This window comes from Alosa alosa, chromosome 17, assembly GCF_017589495.1.
Source record: "Alosa alosa isolate M-15738 ecotype Scorff River chromosome 17, AALO_Geno_1.1, whole genome shotgun sequence".
NCBI classification, from domain to species: Eukaryota; Metazoa; Chordata; class Actinopteri; order Clupeiformes; family Clupeidae; genus Alosa; species Alosa alosa.
In genome coordinates, this window is record NC_063205.1 from 20,149,390 (window position 1) to 20,171,239 (window position 21,850).

At 42.9% G+C, this 21,850-nt stretch overlaps 1 protein-coding gene and 1 long non-coding RNA gene across 2 annotated transcripts; one reads left to right on the plus strand and one right to left on the minus strand.

Moving 5' to 3' along the window:
* The first annotated feature begins 755 nt into the window (after positions 1-755).
* LOC125311016 (sodium/potassium-transporting ATPase subunit alpha-1-like) lies at positions 756-13,372 on the plus strand. Its single transcript, XM_048268819.1, has 22 exons — positions 756-874; positions 5,456-5,569; positions 5,691-5,750; positions 5,946-6,149; positions 6,268-6,381; positions 6,501-6,635; positions 6,737-6,854; positions 7,002-7,270; positions 7,460-7,768; positions 8,411-8,545; positions 8,659-8,848; positions 9,040-9,215; positions 9,350-9,486; positions 9,613-9,763; positions 9,869-10,037; positions 10,221-10,375; positions 10,492-10,615; positions 11,269-11,414; positions 12,168-12,298; positions 12,410-12,511; positions 12,659-12,750; positions 13,147-13,372. The coding sequence occupies exons 1-22, from the start codon at positions 848-850 to the stop codon at positions 13,173-13,175; spliced, it is 3,087 nt and encodes a 1,028-aa protein (XP_048124776.1). The 5' UTR covers positions 756-847; the 3' UTR covers positions 13,176-13,372.
* On the minus strand, positions 7,781-15,094 carry LOC125311017. Its single transcript, XR_007196399.1, has 3 exons — positions 15,012-15,094; positions 14,621-14,690; positions 7,781-7,862 (listed from the first exon to the last, which is right to left on the minus strand). It is a non-coding gene; the product is annotated as an uncharacterized LOC125311017 (long non-coding RNA).
* Positions 15,095-21,850: the final 6,756 nt, after the last annotated feature.

The window sequence follows — 21,850 nt, forward strand, 5'->3', positions numbered from 1 at the left end:
AGGGTTTTTTAAAACTTCATCTTTGTCAGATTTTAATTGGCGGTCCAGGAAACAGTAATCGGCACATTTGTGAGGTCTTGTACAGACTTTTGCATTTCAAAATGGGACGCGGAGTAAGTATTTCCCTATTTTTTTCCATTCTAAGCTTTTTTATTGAAAACGTGCTTTAACCCATATTTCATGACTTCATGTGTCGGATGCGTTGTAGGCCTAGTTCTGACGCTTATAGGTGGTCATTAAAGAATAAAGAAATACTCACATTTTAACCTCAGACAAATGAATAGATAAAACTCTCAAAATGCCTGCGATGTTTGAAGACTTCCGCAATCCCCCTTGTGAAAGTGGCATTCATTAGGTAGGGTATGCTATGTGAGCATAGCTGGTTAGCAACTGTTTTGTTGTTTTATGTTGATGTGATATTTCTTCATGTAAAGGGGTGAATAGGACAACCACAATATAATCATTGCATATTAGGGTTATGAGTGAAGTTTTTGACAGCCATCTCAAGAAAAGTTTAATGTCAGAAAATTCAGAAGATAAACGACAAAAAGTAGCCCAAAGATTGCTCATCTAAAGCGTGCGTGGAAACTTCCTTTGAGATGGCTGGACTTCACCGTGGCGTGCTCTCTCTGTCTGAGATGGAAAACGCTTAACTGATCCTGCTACCAAGAGATAACAAGTTAGGCTAGTCTATGCAGGGTAGATGCGCGCTCGTCTTGGGTTGAACTGTGGCATCTGATGTAGAAACTTCAGAAGCATGTCGCTTACGCTGTGTTACAACAATGGAAAGTTAATACAACATGTTTCTAAGCATTCTTAGCGGAAATCGATTGATACAAATTGCGTAATGATGGGACGAGATAATAGAGTCGAAGTAAGTGTTATAATTATCTTACACGGTAAGTGACATGTTTTAACAACTTAGGAGAGGGAAGTTAGGTAAAAATGTTAAAAGGTTTCTTATGACGTCGTGAAATTCATGAAGTTGTTCTCATGGCGCCTTTACTTCAGGACTAGCCCAGTGCGCAATGAAACGGAAGGTGAGGCGTTTTAGACGGTATTTTTGAGGTGGGTGGTGGTCTGTAACAGAGATATAAATAAACGTCTGGTTTAAGATTCTCACAGAATATTGGTAGCAAAGTAATATTCTATTATATTATTCGTAATGTCGCCATTTGAAATAGTTGCTGTCAATTGCATTCCGGTGCATTCATCTTTTTCCGGTGATTTAAGGATGTGCCGCCAAATTCTCAGAGAGAAATACATTGCCGTAGGCTAAATGTTGTGTCCGTATATGACGACATTAGGCTACCACTGATAAATGATATTTTCTTTACCTCTAAACAAACTAAAAGGTTTCTTTTTATTCAAAACCATTCACTTTAATTGGATTTGGACGAAAGGACTGATACACTGTTTGGAGTGAAGAGAATGTGTGTGCCCTGTGAGCTGCATTTCCCACGTAGGTATCCAACAGTAGACATCACTCCCTGCCCCTAATGTAAAGTGCAGGGCACTGGACTTGAAATGATGCTGGGTAGGCCTAGGTTAGAGATCCAGAGAGGTGTTCATGTAGGCTACGAAATGCAATAGTTCACCCAATTTTTTGACTCCCAGTGCAGCAATGTTAGGCCATTCTTTAGTGGCTGTTTAAATCAGAGGGGCTTCGGTGAGTACAAGAGGGTTTTATCCACCAGCCATGTGCCCTTTGAAAGACTGATTTCCTCATAGCTGTTTGTCAAATTGGATACACTGGTTTTCTTGTCCTCCACGATCTCCAAGTGAACACCAACTAACATGGGCGTTACTTATGGAACGGTATGTTGTGAACAGTAAAGTTGGATGAGGTGTCTGATCCCAGCAGCATGCATCAGATCCATTCAAGTTTTATCAGGTGTCGGCCCCAGCTGGCTATTCTCACCCCTTCCCTCTCTGCCTCCAACCCCCACCCCCTTCATCCCAGAAGGGTGCATGCCTGTCTAAGACCGTCGCTGCTCTCCCAAGGACTTAACATTCTTTCCGCTCAACAGTCACTGTGCGTTAGCAAGCCCTTTTGTCACCAACGATTGCATCTCCATAACTGGACACATACACACACACACACACAGAGACCTACATATGCAAGCTTGTGGGGACAGACACACACTCACTAACTTTAAAGGCATAAAGTGGACAGCACTTTCTCCACACCCTTAACCCCTCTTCCCCTGTGTGTTATGCTTTAAATACAGTGCCACACCATCACCCATTCCTTTGCTGGTTTGACCCAAGGGCTCAGAATGGAGCCTAGGTTGAGTATTGTGTCTGTGTTCTCTCCAATTGTGCAAACAAGCTTCCTCTCTTGAGCTAAATAACCTTTCCTCCACAACCAGTAGAGGGGGAAAACTGTAATTGAAACTGTATGAACATATGAGATTGCTGTCATATTAGTTATTTATGTTTCACAGGACCTGGATTGTTGTAACCCCCCCCCCCCCCCCCCATACAGGTTAGCAGGTAGTGAGTCGTGCATGAGTGTCAATGTTTTTTAATGAGCCCCTTCTGCAACAAAGGGAATGTAAGGGGGTGGAACACGTGACTCCACCCATTGAGATATCCAGAGGTGTGGCTCTATCGCCCATGGCAACAGGGCAAAGTCCCAGAAGGGAAGGGGGTGGGGGGTTAGCTGTGGGGTGGGAAGTGATATGGTTGAGTGAGCGCTTTTGTTTTTTGGCCCTCACACAAGAAAAAGGGGGAGAGATAGAGGGAGAGCAACACATCATTACCAGAGCTCATGGAGGAATAGTGACTTGTAAGAATGCCTCCCTGGTTCACTATCAGTGAATACATCCAAAGGCGGTGGTTGGAGCCTTTTGTTATGCCTGTTCTTCCGTATTTTGAGGCACTGCACGTGGAAGGACGCTCGGCTCTGACATACTCATGTGTGCTCTTTCACTTTCAATAGCCCAATTCTCTCGCACTCTGACATAATACTCTGCTCTGTGCTGAGCAGAGCCCCTCCTGATGTCATTTTCATCCACAGACGAGCAGCGAGGTGTGACTTGCCGGCGTTTATGTAGTGCACAAACACAGCCTTCTTCTCGGTTGTTTTTTTTCCCCTCCCCTCGTTTTGGTAAAAGCGTAAGCAACAAAGGGTCATTGTTTTGAGTAGTCACGCCAAGGCGAAAAAACTTTGCGTATCCTTTAGAGCCGCTTGTGAAATTTCAGATTCCCCCACCCCGCTTCACGCTGTTGCTTTTCAGCATGTGCTGCCTTTGCCTTCTAATGGAAAGATTGCAGGGGGCCCTGTATGCCCCTAGGGGCTGAGATAGTCTGTGGAGTAGCCGATCAGCTGAACCGCTCCCCTCCTCTGTTTTCCACTAGTTTTGAGAGGAAATGGCTGGTGTTTAATGGTTGGTAAATGATGAACATTGAGCTCCTGCAGCAGCCTTCACACAAAAGCAGAAAAGAATGCTGAATCTGAAATGGGCGCACAAATCAGCTAACTACTTGTTGAATTGTAGATGGGGGTGTTTTAGAGAGCTGCGAGAAATGCTGATCGTCAAAACATCTACCAGTCTTTTTTAATAAAACATGAGGTAGAGCTTTAAGTGGATGTTTATCTGTTGCTTTCAGTCAGGGCGGTGGCTTTTCTGCACATGTGCGGCATAGCAGCCCACAGAACAAGATCAGTCTGTGACATGGCAGGTTGAGCTATGAGCAGGCAAAACACATTTTCAGGATTAAAGTGTCAGCGTCTAGACATGAGGGACAAGTATGAGATGAGATTCTAGTGGCTGTCAATAGTTTATTTTAAGTGTCGGATCCACATCCACCATCCATAAAGCCTGTAACCATTCTCCTTCCAGAAGATGAATTACTTCAACAGATGTATATATTTTGTACTGCTTATGCAACATTTTCAATCAATGATTGGGAGAACCAATCAGCTTGTGCTGATGTGCGATGTTTTTTACTTGCTTTCCATTATATTATATGTGTAGAATGTTATGAAATGTTAATCAGTTTTAAAGGTCATAAGTTGGACATGGTATTATAATCTTTTTAAACTGGATAGTCTCAGCCTTGTTTAGTGCCATCACCAACATCATTTCATTACATAATGTGAGAAGTCAAGGCTGTGAGACCTTCTTTGAAGAGCAACTTACAGGTTGTAAACCCCTATAAAGCATAGTGTAGATAAATGATGAAGGAATTAGATTCTTAGAAAGAAAAAAAAATAACTACGCCAGAACAGTGTGAGAAAATATTGAAATATTCACAATATTTTGCGACAATTGGGCAGCATGGCAAAAATTATCAAACTGTTTGACGGCCCATATTTCTTCTGTCACGACCTTCTGCCGGAAAAGATTATGAGCGGAGTAGGCTACAACTTCAAAAAATATGTCGGGAATAAAAGAAACATGTGTAAGACAGCTTAGTAGCGACATAAGTGGCAGTATATCTTAGGCAGTTGCTGCCACATTAACTATAAGTGCTAGTGTCAAAACAGTAGCCTACACTAGCGAACTAGCAAGGCATAATATAACCACCTAATTATAATTAAATTACACACATTTGCATTCATACCGCATCCGGTAAACAACTCTCATTCTAACAATGTTTACATTCTCATAACATTTACTGAATGAAATACCAGTGGAATTAGTGCAACCAGCACAAAGACAATGATTAACCATTATGACTTTCTAAAAAATTGAGGAAAAAAAAACGTAAGATGTTTACCTTCTACGTAATATGACTCGTTTGTGTGTGGGAAAAGTATATTTAGGAGCCTGTTTAAAGTGGGTACACTTTCTTCTGAATTACTGTCTGTACGTTTTGTAAAACATTCATTTTTACATATACATTTTTTAAAAATATATTTTCAGACAAGATGAAGTATAAATTCAGTTTTGAAATCAACCAACAAGTTGCTCTTTAAGTTCTGCTCATTTAAGTTGTATAACACCCACAATCTATCTATCTATCTATCTATCTATCTATCTATCTATCTATCTATCTATCTATCTATCTATATCTATTATCTACATGTTGGTTAAATTCCCTGTAAAAAGTAATCCTTCAAATCTAAAGTGATGATGTATTTAACTTTTCAAAATCAGTCTATGTTCGGATGGGCAGAAGAAAGAAAATCAGCCATCATAAAGAGCTTAACGTTAGTCCATACATCATGTTGATCTGGGGGCATAATGGTACAAAGTGCCACACATTGTGCCACAAACTGATTGGTTCTGTCCAAGTTAGCATTTATATTTGCAAACAATACAACATTGTCACAAAGCCGCTTTACTGAGAACCGGAACCAAGGCAGACAAGAGGCCTAACATGATAATACAAGGGGAAAATCTGCTCCAGGGCTAAGCACTATGAATTTCTTCTGTGGAATAACACCCACAGAGGTCAGCGATTTTTCTTGAAGCTAAATGTTCTCTATTCTGGTGTGTCACAGGAAGGACGGGAACAATATGAGCTCGCTGCTACTTCAGAGCAGGGAAGCAAGAAGTCCAAGGCCAAGAAGGAGAAAGAAAAGGACATGGATGAGCTAAAGAAAGAGGTGGACCTGGTAAGGCAACTTTATCTCTCCTTGTGGAAGAAAAAGGCTTGTCCTGATGTGTAACTTTGTTAGTTTAAAACCTAAATGGGCCCTTTCCTCTGATCTTTCCTCCTGTTATTTACCCCTTCAGGATGATCACAAGCTGACACTTGATGAACTCAACCGCAAATATGGCACTGACTTGACCAGGGTGAGTTGCTGAGGATCCTTTTTGAGGATGAGTTTTAAGTATGTTAAACACATGGCTCCACACAAAAACATTTACACAAAATGACACGGCCTCATGTTGTGTTGTATCAGATATGCTATGGAAGCCTTGTCTGTTGTGAGCCGGTTGCGGTGAACTTGGCAAAAGTTCCTGAATGGTTCCATGTTGAATTTGCAGGGTCTGACCTCCACTCGTGCAAAAGAGATCCTTGCTCGAGACGGTCTCAATGCTCTGACCCCACCGCCCACCACCCCAGAATGGGTGAAGTTCTGCAAGCAGCTCTTTGGTGGGTTCTCCACTCTGCTGTGGATTGGAGCCATCCTCTGCTTCCTGGCCTACGGTATTCAGGCTGCCTCAGAAGATGAACCAGCAAATGATAACGTAAGGAGAACATTCTTTCTGTGTAAGAGCAGACTTCAGGTCCATTGGGAAAAATGTATTTCTCCATTTGGGCACTTCACCTAACCTAACCTTGTTCTTTTTCTGCTTCCCTGTGCAGTTGTACTTGGGTGTTGTGCTGTCTGCTGTTGTGATTATCACTGGATGCTTCTCCTACTACCAGGAGGCTAAGAGCTCGAAGATCATGGACTCCTTCAAGAACCTAGTTCCTCAGGTACCTCCAGGTCATAATATTTTTATGAGGTGTGTTGTTGTTGTTGTTGTATAGTTAAGTACGGTTTGTATACATGTCTTGAGACCTCTGAATTTATATATTTTTGACTGACCCTGTAGCAAGCCCTGGTTGTACGTGATGGTGAGAAGATGAGCATCAATGCTGAGGAGGTGGTGGTTGGAGATCTGGTGGAGGTGAAAGGTGGAGACAGAATCCCTGCTGACCTGCGTATCATCTCCGCTCATGGCTGCAAGGTGGATATTCTGGGGTGTATTCTGTCTGTGTGCATGCAATTTTCAGCATAGACAACATTATCTTTTCTATTTTACTCAATGGCATTGTATTCCATTGTCAGGTGGACAACTCCTCCCTCACAGGAGAATCTGAGCCTCAGACACGTACCCCTGACTTCTCCAATGATAACCCCCTGGAAACTAGGAACATCGCTTTCTTCTCCACTAACTGTGTCGAAGGTATATTGGCTTTAGCAACTTACAAAACATAGCAAACCACAAGTGTTTTAACCATTTTCCATCTTTCAACCCAAGAAGTTAAGTTTACATAATGTGCAGGAACATTGTAATATTGACTGTCACAATTGCCTTTTTTATTTTTGTCAGGTACTGCTAGAGGTATTGTCATCAACACTGGTGATCGCACAGTCATGGGTCGTATTGCCACCCTGGCTTCTGGCCTTGAAGTCGGCCGCACACCCATCTCCATTGAAATCGAGCACTTCATCCACATCATCACTGGTGTGGCTGTCTTCCTGGGTGTCTCGTTCTTCATCCTCTCGCTCATCCTTGGATACAGCTGGCTGGAGGCGGTCATCTTCCTCATTGGGATCATTGTTGCCAACGTGCCGGAAGGTCTCCTGGCTACAGTCACTGTAAGTACACCTAGTCTAGAGTTTAGAGTCAGGATTTATTCTTTTACATCGCAAATTCAATATTCCTGTCAGCATACCATATCTCTCTATCGATCCATAGGATGATTCAAAGTCCAAGATCATTTTTGAGGTAAATGTTGAGCAGCTGGTTGTTTTTACTGAACTTTGGCACCACAAATCCAATTCCAGGTGTGTCTGACCTTGACTGCCAAGCGCATGGCCAAGAAGAACTGCCTGGTGAAGAACCTGGAAGCTGTGGAGACTTTGGGCTCTACCTCCACCATCTGCTCTGACAAGACCGGAACTCTGACCCAAAACCGCATGACGGTGGCCCACATGTGGTTCGACAACCAGATCCATGAAGCCGACACCACGGAGAACCAGACTGGAACCTCTTTTGACCGCACCTCCGCTACCTGGACCTCCCTGGCACGTGTGGCCGGCCTCTGCAATCGTGCTGTCTTCCTGGCCGATCAGGATAGTGTCCCCATTCTCAAGGTGACTAGCAGTGGATTACAATGTAAAAAGTCCCCCTCTGACATCTTGTTTTTGAAATAAAGTCCAGTGGTTGTACATTGAGCCTCTCCCTCTCCTGAAAATGAAAGGGTAGAATTAGTATTCTACCATAATGAAAGCCCTGGAGATTTTTTCTGGCACATCACTATGACCCATACTGACCAGTTTAAAAATCTTGTAAAGTTGCCCTGGCTATTTAGCACATAATTGAGCTGTTTGTCTTCAGTGTTGTTTACCCCCGCACAGGGCTTGTTATTCTCTCTATGTTCTGCTCCGACTCCCTCGGACTACCCTAGGGAATCATCTAGCGCCATTTTCCTCCCTAGAGCCAGAATGATCTGGCTGTAAACAAGCCCTACTTCCTCCATTCACTAAATGAAATGCAACATACCCTCTGTATCCATCCTACACCCATCCGCTCCTGTATCATGCTTATTTGTGAAGCATGGTGGCATCACAGCTTGCTTTAACAACTCTCTCCCCCTCACAAGTCAGTGACGACAGCTGAAGTGAATATCATGTAGCTCTGTGAGGGCAGAAACTGGTGTCTATAAAAGTGCAGCTCTTGGTTCCTCACAATAACTTGTGTGTGTGTGTGTGTGTGTGTGTGTTGGACATATTTAGCGAGATGTTGCTGGAGATGCCTCTGAGTCTGCCTTGCTGAAGTGCATTGAGCTGTGTTGTGGCTCTGTAAAGGAGATGAGGGAAAAGAACCAGAAGATAGCTGAGATCCCCTTCAACTCCACCAACAAATACCAGGTACTGGGAGCACTTTACTAAAAACCCTCCTCCAACGTCAGCAGTGCCTGTCCATGTCCATAAGTGGTTGCATTTGTTGGTAAGACCATTGTGTTTTTGTGTTTTCCTGGTAGCTCTCCATTCACAAGAACCCCAGTGGCGAGACCAAGCATCTGCTGGTGATGAAGGGAGCCCCAGAGAGGATCCTGGACCGCTGCTCATCCATCATGATCCAGGGCAATGAGCAGCCGCTGGATGAAGAGCTGAAGGAAGCCTTCCAGAACGCCTACCTGGAGCTGGGCGGTCTGGGTGAAAGAGTGCTCGGTATGGTTCTGCACCCCTTGAAATTATTCAAACTGCTTGGTTGTTGTGAAAGACGGCTGTCTTCATGGCTGGCCAGTTTCCTCTGTGTTGTATTTTTTTCCAGACGTTTGAATGCCACACTTACTCATCGGGGTATCAATGGTTTTGTTTACAATTATTATTTTTTTTTGCAATTCCTTTCCACCTCATAGGCTTCTGCCATTTCAACCTGCCTGATGACCAGTTCCCTAAGGATTTCGTCTTTGACTGTGAGGAGGTGAACTTCCCCACCGAGAATCTGTGCTTCATTGGCCTCATGTCCATGATTGACCCTCCTCGTGCTGCTGTGCCCGATGCTGTTGGCAAGTGCAGGAGTGCTGGAATCAAGGTATGCTTTTGCTTAAATGCCTGTTTAATGTGTACAAGTCTACTGTATGTGCATGTTCATTCATGTGACATGTACTGAATGAAGATTGAGAACAAAGCTTGATCACCTTTTTTTGCCTATTGTTTTAATTCCAGGTCATCATGGTGACTGGTGATCATCCCATCACTGCTAAGGCCATCGCCAAAGGTGTAGGCATCATCTCTGAGGGTAACGAGACCGTGGAAGATATTGCAGCTCGCCTGAACATTCCCATTACAGAAGTCAACCCAAGGTAGACCACATCACTCTTGTCAGTGTAGCCTTTTAAATAATCCATATATTAACAGTGTTAATCTGAATGTGTAACAGGAGTTCAGGACAACAGTTAGATTAACACTTATCTTGTTTTTTTCTTCAGAGATGCCAAGGCTTGTGTTGTCCATGGCTCTGAACTGAAGGACATGACACCCGAATTTCTGGATGACATCCTGAAGTACCACACTGAGATTGTGTTTGCCAGAACTTCTCCACAGCAGAAACTCATCATTGTTGAGGGCTGCCAGCGACAGGTAAATGATGGTCTTCACCAAATTGATAATTCTCACTGACGGCATATTGCTTTTCTTTATGGTATTGCCCTTCACGAAGATCCATTTTGTTGTTTTGCTCTACAGGGTGCCATTGTGGCTGTAACAGGTGATGGCGTCAATGACTCTCCTGCCCTGAAGAAGGCTGACATTGGTGTTGCTATGGGTATCGCCGGATCTGATGTCTCTAAGCAGGCTGCTGACATGATCCTTCTGGATGACAACTTTGCCTCCATAGTTACAGGAGTTGAGGAAGGTGGGGAATTCTCTCAAAGACTAGCCCTTACCCCATTGTTCATTGCACTGATATCTGCTTATGTGTGAAGTGCTGTGATTCACCAATGTGTATGTCTTGCCCCAATCAATAAGTGTTTTTGCATGCTTGAATGGTATACCACGACTTAAAATTGTCAATCCTCTAAAAATGTTTGTCTTCCAGGTCGTCTAATCTTCGACAACTTGAAGAAGTCTATCGCCTACACTCTGACCAGTAACATCCCTGAAATCACACCTTTCCTTTTCTTCATCATCGCCAACATCCCACTCCCTCTGGGCACAGTCACCATCCTCTGTATCGATCTCGGAACAGACATGGTAAAGAACACTGTTCTGTGTTTTTCTGTTTTTCTCTGTCATTTCATCATTTTCAGACCTTCCAGTTATCGGTTCTCTTAGACAGTAATATCACCAATGTTTTTGTGAATTCCCAGGTTCCTGCTATCTCCCTGGCTTATGAAATGGCTGAAAGCGACATCATGAAGAGACAGCCCAGAAACCCAAAGACAGACAAGCTGGTGAACGAGAGGCTTATCAGTATGGCCTATGGGCAGATCGGTGAGAACTGTTTTACTCAAGATGAAATGTGAAATGCTGTGTGTTTCTGTATGGAGTACATCCTTATTATATCTCATGAAAGATAAATGGGAGCTGAAGTTATATCTTCAATCAGGGACATGGAATTAGAGCACACATTTTCCTAAAATAAGGTTAACTCTTTAAATACATGTATTTTTGTTTTTGTTTAAAAAGATCCATTGGGCTATGTACCAGTGAATGCCTCTTAAGAAACAATCATCTGTCAGTTAAAGCTGCAGTTGGCAAGATTTGATCATATTCACTGAAACCGACACTATGCTCCAACAGAACAACATAAATCAGCCGGTTTTAGGAAAAGAAAAACCTCCACCTAGAACCTGTTATTTGTTTTGCAAAAATCCACAGCTCCAATCAGAGCAGGGCTGTGTGAGATCTGACTTTCAATCACAGTCTGGTGCAGTCTCAGTTCATCAGATCTAATAATGCACTTACGAGGTTGCACTCCGCTTCGTGTCGGGGACGTTTTACAACCTCGACTGTGCATTAACTTCTGTCAACAGACCACCGTGTCATCCATTATCCCTTACTTAAATCATGCTTACCCTCTGGACAGAGATTCATGTGCTGTGACTTCAGGGACTGATCGTCACCATCTTTGGTATTTTGAACAGGTATGATCCAGGCCCTGGCAGGATTCTTCACATATTTTGTAATTTTGGCTGAAAATGGTTTCCTGCCCTCCACACTACTCGGAATTCGAGTGAGGTGGGATGACAAGTTCACTAACGATCTGGAGGACAGTTACGGACAGCAGTGGGTAAGTGTCCAGCTTGTAGTGTACCACTACCAATGTTATCTATGGGGTTATGACACAGATTTTTGTTTTCCAAGTTTTACTATATAACCAATAATATTGTACAGAGCAGGGTTCCCACGGGTCATGGAATTTCTGGAATATTATGGAATTTTGGAAAGTCTATTCCAAAAATGGAAATAATTTTGTTGTAGCAGTTTAAAATGGACTTGCCAGAATACATTTATACAAATATATTTCCACACAGAATTGGTGTATATCTGGTTCTTAGCTTAACAACTTTGTTTATTCAATGCTCATGTATTCATCTACCGCTCTAAAGAGTGGGAACCCTGACAGAGGAGTCCAAAATCCTATTGCATAGTAAGAGATTAAAAAAAGTTAGCTCAGATTGAAATAGTTTTGTGTGCTTCTGGTGTGGGATACTGTTTAGGCTACATTTGTTTGCACAGTTTGCCCATTGCTGTAACACATCTAACTTTTATTAATGTGTCTGACATGTTAGACTTTTTTTATGCTGTTCAACTTGAGTTATGCATAAGTGTACAATTTCATTACAACCTGTGGATGGCAAATCTAATAGTCTATTTGAGTTCTCTGTAGCTTCAGGTCAGAAATTAAGCCCATGTGCAAAGTAAATTTGGCTGATTAGTAGCAAAAAATTCACCAGCAAAGAGCCAATTTTATCTGGAAAACAGGCCGTCTGTGTTCAGCTTCCTGTATCCTCCCCTGACTTGCATCACTTGTGTGCCACAGACCTATGAACAGAGGAAGATTGTGGAGTTCACCTGCCATACGGCCTTCTTCTCCAGCATTGTGGTCGTGCAATGGGCTGATTTGATCATCTGCAAGACCAGGAGAAACTCAGTCTTCCAACAGGGCATGAAGTAAGTAGGGCGTGAATAAACAGGCCTCATGAAAGGCCTTACAAAAATGATAACAGGGCTGCAGAAGGAACAGTATTGAACTGACATCTTTTGTGTTCCTGCCATTCCCAGAAATAAAATCCTCATCTTTGGCCTGTTTGAGGAGACAGCCCTGGCTGCCTTCTTGTCCTACTGCCCAGGCATGGATGTCGCCCTCAGAATGTACCCACTCAAGTAAGTCTGGCCAAAATCTGCTCTTCTGAACAGAACCAACGACAAAATGTTTTTTTTTAAGCCATTTCTGAATTGGCATATTCTTTGCATTCTTCATCAAAGATTATAATTGTTTTGTTGTTTTCTCATTTTTCTCTCCTTTTTCAGACCAAACTGGTGGTTCTGCGCCTTCCCATATTCACTCCTTATCTTTATTTATGATGAAATCCGTAAGCTTATCCTGCGACGCAGCCCAGGAGGTAAGGGGAAAAACTCCCTCCATCTATTTTTGCCATTGTGATCTTTATGGGGTGGTGGTAGCGTAGTGGCAAATGAGCTGGGCTACCATGCAGTAGTCTTAAAAGTTTTGGGTTCAATTCCTAGCTTTCACTGTTGTGCCCTTGAGCAAGGCACTTAACCCCAGTTGCTCTGGGGAGAAGGACCCTTATAATATAACTGACCTATGTAAGTCACTTTGGATGAAAGAATCTGTTAAATTAATAAATGTAAATTTTATAAAAGCTTGATCCCTTAAACACGATGAATAGTCGTCTGATCAGTGATGGCTAATCAGAAAGTGTGTGTTTTTTACCATCTACATGAATTCTGGTGTGACTGTGTCTGAAACCATTCTTCCCACTCATCTCTTTTTGCAGGTTGGGTGGAAAGAGAGACCTACTACTAGAGTGCATCATTCGGTTATGAATTTGCATGGTTGTCTTGCTGCTTGGGGAAACAAATACATTGGTATATTTGGATAGAATGCTCGATGCAAACACTGAAATCCTGAACCAAGACATTGTGTGCCTTGTTTCTGAAATTGGACCAATTTTATACATGTTTTTAGAAGTGACAAAAATAAAAACCCAGTCAGGTCTCTTATTTTGTGTCCTTTTTTGTTAGTTTATTACATTATTTGTCGTATGCCTGCCTGTATATTTGCTTCAGTTTTATTTATATTTATTGATGTTTTAATTATACCACACAAGCACTGTGCATGGATTGTTTTAGGTGTATGCTAAACAGTAATTAATTAAATTATTTAATTAAGTCCACAAAAATAACAAACAAGTACAATTTTTACTTTTACGTTGAAAGGGACCATGGGAATTTTGCTGATGACATCACAAAAGCATGTGGCGCTCAGTCTACTTTGTCCCTGCTTTTCCGCTCTGTAACTCAAACATTTTTTTTTTTCTGGACAAGCAGCAGACCGAAGTTACAGCTGCAATCGTGACTTAGCTCTTGGAAAAGAGAGAGTGGGCATGCTAAGCAGGTTTGGAATGCCTAATCCTGTGTCGTTTATTCATTTGGAGTGAGGGGTGGCTAGAGCAATTGTGAAGTTGTCAGCACTACTCGATAATGTTAAGACTGTTATAAAAGTTTACAAATTGCTGTTAGTGTTTTGTTATAGAAACCTCTGGTGTAATACTTCTTTTTAAAAAACTGTCCATTGTGTCATGCCTTGACAAGTGCAAAGTAGTGACCTGGCTGAAACAGGCTTTGGCACTAACAGGCCTACAAAACCTGTAAATGAGTCTTTCAAAAGCCCCTGTATTTGAAGTGAAAGCGCATAAACCATTTCTGTAGCCCTAGTGTTCCTTCTCTTCAGAGGAGTTGACTCTTATTGAATGTCACTCTTCAGCAGCCAAAAATAAATGAGTTGATATCTCTTCAGGACCAGCTGAAGCAACACATCCAAAGCTGGCCCCAGGGGGGACAAACAAACAGTTGGATGCTGCCATATTGCATATCATGTTACTCCTTGGGACTTGTTTTCTTTAGCCCTTGTTATTTGTAGGCCAAGGGCGCTCTAGGAAAAAAAAATTGGTTTTGTCCTCAGAAATGAATCCTCAAAGGTCCTGCTTAATGTCTCATATTTGTTGGAAGAGCTCCTGTATTAGAAGGTTTCTTATCATCTTAAAGGATTTATCTATGCGGACAAAACAAATAACCTGCCAAGGATACACACAGGGACTGCTTAGAACTTTCTCCTAAAAACTAATAACTGCTTAGATGCTGCCAGTCTGGAGAAGTTCCAAGCTGGACTTCTGGTTCTACTATAGAACCTTCTCCCAGTTGTCTGGATCATAGGAGCTATTCTTTATTTTCCTTTTGTAATCTTCTTACCTCTCTTGGGATACTTGTATAATCACTGGAATTAGTTGTAAGCATTTAACACTGCCAAATGGTGTTGGAACTGTATGTGGAAAGGAATATAGAAGGGACAGGTTAGCTTGAAAGAGTCTTTCCTTCCTCAAAAATAAATTTGATGGTAGTAGCTGGACATGACTGATTTATTCCTAAATCCTGTTGGGATTCAATTTAGCTGTGGACTGAAAATGCCATTAAGAAGGCAAATTGAATTGGTCTGCTATTGTTTTGGTAGTATTCGTTAAAAGCGCTGTCAGTCCTTCTGTGGTTTCAATAATACAATGTTTGTACTATCTATACTATTTATTGCACATGCTGCTAGAATTTGTGAAGGATAATTATTTTTTCCAAATAGCTTTATATGTACCTGTAGGTTAGTCTTGAGTTCACATCGAAGTTTGTCGTCTGAAGGGTAGCAGGACTCATTTGAACTCTCGTGCCATGGGTGAGTGAGGCTGTGCATGAGAGTCCGCACGTACACCAACAAGCCTGGGTCTGTCCACTTGCTAACACTGCCTGAGGTTCAGCCTGGCTGTGACCCAATGGTGGACTTGCCATCTGATCACCTCTCCTTGAGGAGGAAAACAAACAAGTAAACAAACAAATCTCTCAGAACTGCCAAGTGCCAACACAGGGAGAGAGTTAGGGAGAGCTTAATCTCTAACCCTCGGGTACATTTACAGCAACAGCATATTACAACTTCTCCAAGATTAAGGGTCAGTTAAGCATTAACCACCGTCTCTTTCTATATGGTCAGCTGACAGCAGCACTCAATGTATGTATAAATAGGCAATTTGGGAAGTGACTCGGTGATGTCCCAAGGGATGGACAGGAGGAAAAGGTCACTACTAGGCTGACACTATCTGTGGAGATTTGAACCCAAGGGTCATGGAAGGGTCCCTGTGTAGAGGGGTGGGGCTCACTCATGGATGGTAATACAATCTGAGTTCTCTGTTTTTGTATCACTTTTCTTGTTTTTGTTTTTTCCTCTTTGTTATGTATTGTGCGTGTGGACACAGCCTGGCATGCTTGTGACCTGTGCATGATTCTGCATGACAGCAATGCTCTGTGGTGTCACTTCGGAGAGTGCAGAGGCTGTCGGCACGGTAACAGGCGCACTGGCCCTCTCTCCAGTACATTAGTGCCACTGGCTCCACAGTCAAGTGAGCTCTTAAGAGTGGAGGGAAGGAGAGAGAGAAAGGCTGACAGGAGAGGAAGAGAGAGTCCAGCAGTCTCTGCAATTGCCACAAGCCTGGAGTGAATGCGTTCAGATTGCCCACAATGCTTTCTGCCTCATTTAATCTGACTAAAGGCAAGTGGTGCTACGGTGAACCGCTGGCAACAGCAGTTAGAGCCCGCCATTAGCAAATGACAACAGGAGCAGAGCTAAATGCATCTTTCTGTTTTGGAAATGTCCAAGGGAAATATGTTTATTACTTGTCTGTTTTGAATGGATACCAATAAACCAAATGCATTTGCCTTTTAAACTGGAGTTGTCATGCAATTTGCCTGATTTTATTTATACCTCCTTATACTTGTGGTCCTGTCTTCACTGAACGGATCATAAAAGCTCTACAGAGAACTGTAAAATTGATATACAAAACCGTCAGGCTATTTACAGGAACATAAAGTGCCCTCTGATGAGGAACCTACTTTTCTGTTCCATGTCTGTAAGAGTGCCCTACTATGAAGTGAGGTTACAGGCTTACCCAGGTTACTTTGGGAGTAACTGCTGATCTCAAAAAAGAACGACACATCTTTTTTTTCAAAAGTGACATGCTCTTTTGAGATCAGTGGTTAAGCCTACTCCTGAATTTACATTGACAAACTGGGTAGGCTACCTTGCTTTCGTAATATAACCCTCAATTATAGTATCCAAGTTTATCCCCATAATCTCATCCAAGTATGTGACAGGAGCCCTGCAGACTTTTTTTCTCTGTAATAGTTCACTCCCAAGAGAACGACAACACACTGAACCAGTAAGGCTACTTACACTTCTGTCTGTGTACTCTGCAGAATATTTGTTAAAGGGCTTTTTCATCCACCTTTACTATGTTCACGTCTCAAGTTACCCATTCACATTTCCAATCCCTCTCAAACACCATGCAGGGAAGAATGTTAGCCAGTTGAGATGGTATGGTTAGCTCTTGCCCTCACCCTCCAGGACTTTAATAATAGGCTAATATCAACACCCTAAACCGTTTGCTAGGATAGACTGTACTTTTAAAAATGCAGCAACAGGGACCTATATGTCAATATTAAAAATGACTTGGCAAACTCAATTAAAATCAAAATAACCCAGTCAACATGACTACAGGGCCATTTCTTCTCATTTCTCAGTGTCACTGAGATTCTCAGGGGAAGGAAGCGATATTGCCAGGAGACAAACGTCTGCCAGCCCACAGCCTCGGCGGCGCGACTTAACGGTTGTTATGGGAGCCAGTGCTCGCGAGTAATGAGCCCATCTGGGCCTGGCCCGTAAAGTGGCTTGCACATCTGCACCGATGTCGAGACAAAAGCAGCCATTTCATTTGAACACCAAGAAAGCCACTGGTGATTAATGGGGGAGGAGAGGAGCGAGAGAAATGCCAATGATCCTCTTCATTGACTCAGTGATGGCAGCAAACACCACATGCCGTTCTGAAAAAGATCTGGGTCTTTCTGCATTTCACTGAGATGCATTCCGACTGGTGCACAACGTGAAGGGGGCAGTGTATGGCTATGGACTTGGACATTTACTGTAGCCCATTGGTTCTCAAAGTGTGGGGCAGGCCCCACTAGTGGGAAATAGAGGCCTGACAGGTGGGGCGCGATGCAGGAGGACATTTGTTCTTGTGCACATCTTTAATAACGCCTTTCTTTTTTGACAAGGAAGACCATAAATTCAAAACAAAATAGCCACACACAAACATAGGAGTCATAAACAGACTGACATGTGCAGTGTTTCCCACAGAATTGGATTCAATTTGTGACGGTAGCTGACAAGGGGGGGGGGGGGGGTTAAGGTTGAAGGAGTTACTGTCACCAGAGCCCGTCTACGGAGAGCCTTGCCACTCCGTATCAAGTCCCATTGTACCGAATTTCGGATGCAGTTCCACCAGAGTTCCACTGGGGGCGATCGCCATGAGTGCAGAATGAATGGGAGTCAAAGGAGCTAGACGGCTAAATTTGTCTCTTTCACCTGATTGTCGTTGACAAATCTCAGATTTGATTGTAGTTTGTATAACTTCAACATGGGTTATAGGTCAAAAGTTGAATGAACGAGTACTTATGTCCTTTTGATTTTATACAGGTTGGGTCGTTGTTGCACATAACACGCTAGCATTGTGCTAATGAATGACATCATTGACACATTTGAAAGGCTTTTTAGAACAATTAAGTGACTTTAAAATATATAATACTCAACCAATTGTATTTTCTTTGCCTCCCCTTTCGAATGCAATACTCAAATTACTTGAAAAAAAATTATATCCCAAGGAAAGTGAAGGCCTGTCACTTTAAAACGTCCATGAGGGAACCCTTGCAATTTTAACACAGTTAAAAGGCTGCTGATGCAATTCATAATGTTTTCTACGTAGTTAAAATAAAGGTTCGTACTTCTCCTTGGGACAAGCACTTTTGAGTCTTTAAAAACACTTCTCTATTTACATCGGGATTTTGCAAACATTTAGTGTCGGAGTCAATAAAATGAGCCCTGCATTCTAGCCTAGTCAAAATTGACAAGGAGCTGTAATGATGCTAAATTTGATATCCAAACAGTATTCTAACATTAGCTTTGAGATACGGCTTGATTGCATAACTTAACTTAGTTTAGTCTCCTCAATGTAGTACAGTAGGCTAGTACATTGTAGGCCTACTAAAACACACCAGAGAGCAGTAGCCTAGCTACAGTGTGTGTTGCTAGTGTTTATTGCTGTAGGTAATTAGCTAGTTAGCTTGCTAGCTTTGGGACAAAACACTTCATAATGTAAGTGAACATATTACTTTCTTTAAAAAAAAAAAAAAAAAATTAAAACAAGTCCAAAAGTGTATTAACAACTAACAGTGTGCTACTTTTGAGGCATATCTGTATTGGCAAATAGGCTTTTTTATATATAATCTTCAAATATTGGTAGCACAGTTAGACTCACCCCACTAGCCATCCAGGATATGCTCTGTGTTGTTCGTGGTTCCAGGCAGAGCACCCGCGAAAATGTTGACATTATTTCGGAGCGCCACATTTTGTCGTTAGACTGAGGTATCATGAAAAGACACAATTTAGCACGTTTCTATCATTGCCAATGGGTTATTGATTGTGTTTGGCAAGGTTTCTACATGTCTTTAAGATAGCTTGTTAGTATCACACAAACATTCAGGTGGTGGCTAGTCAACATCTGTTTATCTTAGGAATTGCCAAAAAGGTAGGCTATCTGTTATTAATAAGGGAAGCACTTGAGTTGGTGGAGAATAACACTTATCATTGTGTCACATTAAGAGCACACATTATGGAGGATTTTGAAATAATACAAATAATTAAAGGAATGAAAAGAAATGAGAAGTTTAAGTGTGCACAAAATCCATGTCTTAGGCTACTAACTGGTATAGGCTACATTCAGCTGGTCTCCATATGGGCTTTTTGCAAGGGGGGCAGGTTTTATCAATATGATCTCCACCTCTGAAAACCCCCACCCCCTCAAATTTGTCAAGGAATATACAGTAGACATGGCCGCACAACACACATTCTTCTCTCTCTCTCTCTCTCTCTCTCTCTCTCTCTCTATCAAACACATAAAAAACATATTATTTCAAACACAAACACAGTGCCCGCAAGGGCCTAGGTCAGGCAGCGAGGCAGAACAGGCACAGAGCAGAGGCGGCTCATATCAACTCTTGGCCATCTTAATGAGCCACAGAGAAGGGAGGAAGTCAGGGAGCAGATCGACCGAGCTTCAATCTGGAGGAGCTCTGCCTACGCAGTGAGGAAGGGAGGAAAGGAGGAACAAGGAGAACGATATGAGATATAATTTGAGTTGTCTTCCCCACAGTGCTAAAGAGATGCCTTACTGAGCGGCTCCAGAGTAAGAGACCAACCTCCTACAGTCTACAGACTTAGTCTCGTTTACCTCTTTGCCTCTACATGGTCAGACAACCAATCTGGGAGCATAACAGGTCAGATGTCACAAAGAAGACATGTGCAAAGAGTTGACCATTTGCAAATGGTGACATATTCATGTTTTTCATCTTCTTTCAAGATGAGCCCTAGGAACGCTTGGTTATATGAATGTAAATATGGACTCACACTGGCTTTTCAGACTAATCTTTATCTTACGCTCATTCAGACTCACTTGAAGAAATATCAGTGCGTTCACAGTTCTGTAAGAGGAATGCCATGTAGTTAAAATGCCGTGATTAGACCATTTAATCTCATCCCTAACAGTCCATCCAGACCTTCTGGCAAAACATATAGGCCAATTGCATTGCTCTCTTTTCCATCCACCTATAGGGAATTTTTTCCTCGCCATGGCCAAGGCCTGGCCTTTCATCAAGTTGAGGACAGATACTTTGACTTGTATTGTCCTTCACCAGAGCCCATGGTAAGGTCATTTTCATCCTTGGGTTGGCCCATATCAAAGTCAAAGTCAAAGTCAAAGTCAGCTTTATTGTCAATTTCTTCACATGTTCCAGACATACAAAGAGATCGAAATTACGTTTCTCACTATCCCACGGTGAAGACAAGACATATTTTACCAATTTTAAGTCCACAGACAAACATAACATTCAAGTAAACAAAAAAGTAAGTAAATAAGTAAATAAGAGGGCACATATAATAATGAAAAAATAAGAGCAGCAAAATTTTGTTGAAATTGTGCATAGACAGTCAATAAAAAACTAGTGCAAAGTCAGGCCAATAAGAGGCTTGGGTAGTTCTGTTTGACCTGAGTAATGAAGAAAGTGGCATAGTGGTGCAAGTTATGTAAGAGCAGCAGAAGTGTTGTGTTTTCAGGACAACAAAACCAAGTTGTAAAGTGTACAAGTGTGCAAGTGTTCAAGTGTGCAAGTGGAGAGTGCAGGCGGCCATTGTGGGTCCAATGTCCAGGATGTTATGTAGCTGAGGGTGGAGGGGGAGAGGAGGGAGAGAGTTCAGCATCCTTACAGCTTGGTGTATGAAGCTGTTGGTGAGTCTGGTAGAAAAGGAGCCGCAGGCTTCTGTACCTCTTCCCAGAGGGCAGTAGATCAAACAGATTGTGAGCGGGGTGACTTGCATCACTCACAATTTTGGTCGCCTTGGCGGGTGAGGTGGGTGGTGTAAATGTCCTTCAGGGAGGGGAGTGAAGCACCAATGATCCTTCCAGCTGTGTTCACTATGCTGCCGCAGGGCTTTCCTGTTGTATTCAGTGCAGCTTCCGCCCCACACAGCGATACAGCTGGAGAGGATGCTCTCAATGGTGCCTCGGTAGAATGTGGTCATGATGGCTGGTGGAGCACTTGCTCAGCCTGAGTTTCCAAGAGGGAAGTACAGGCGGCGCTGAGCTCTCTTCGCCAGTGATGCAGTGTTGGTGGTCCAGGAGAGGTCTTCGCTGATGTGCACCCCCAGGAATTTGGTGCTGCTCGCTCTCTCCACCACAGCACCGCCGATGGTCAGTGGCAGGTGTTGGGTGTGACCTCTCCGGAAGTCAACAACAATCTCTTTGGTCTTGCTGACGCTCAGCAGGAGGTTGTTGTCCCTGCACCACGTGGTCAGATGGTCGACCTCCAACCTGTATTGAGTCTCGTCAGCCCTTGGTGATGAGACCCACCAGAGTTGTGTCGTCAGCAAATTTCACTATGTGATTGTTGCTGTAGGTTGCAGTGCAGTCATCGCCAGCAGGGTGAAGAGCAGCGGACTGAGCACGCAGCCTTGGGGGCCCCCCTGTGCTCAGTGTGATGCTGCTTGAGGTATTGTTGCCAACACACGCACTACTTGGGGCCTCTGACAGAGGAAGTCCAGTAGCCAGTTGCAGAGGTAGGTACTGAGTCCCAGTTTGTCGAGTTTGCAGATGAGTTGTTGTGGTATTATGGTGTTGAATGCAGAACTGAAGTCTATAAACAGCAATCTCACATATGAGTCTCTTTTTTCCAGGTGGGTGAGGGCTGGGTGGAGGGCAGAGCAGATTGCATCCTCTGTAGACCGCTTGGCTCGGTATGCAAACTGGAAGGGGTCCAGGGTGGGGGGGAGAATGGCTTTGA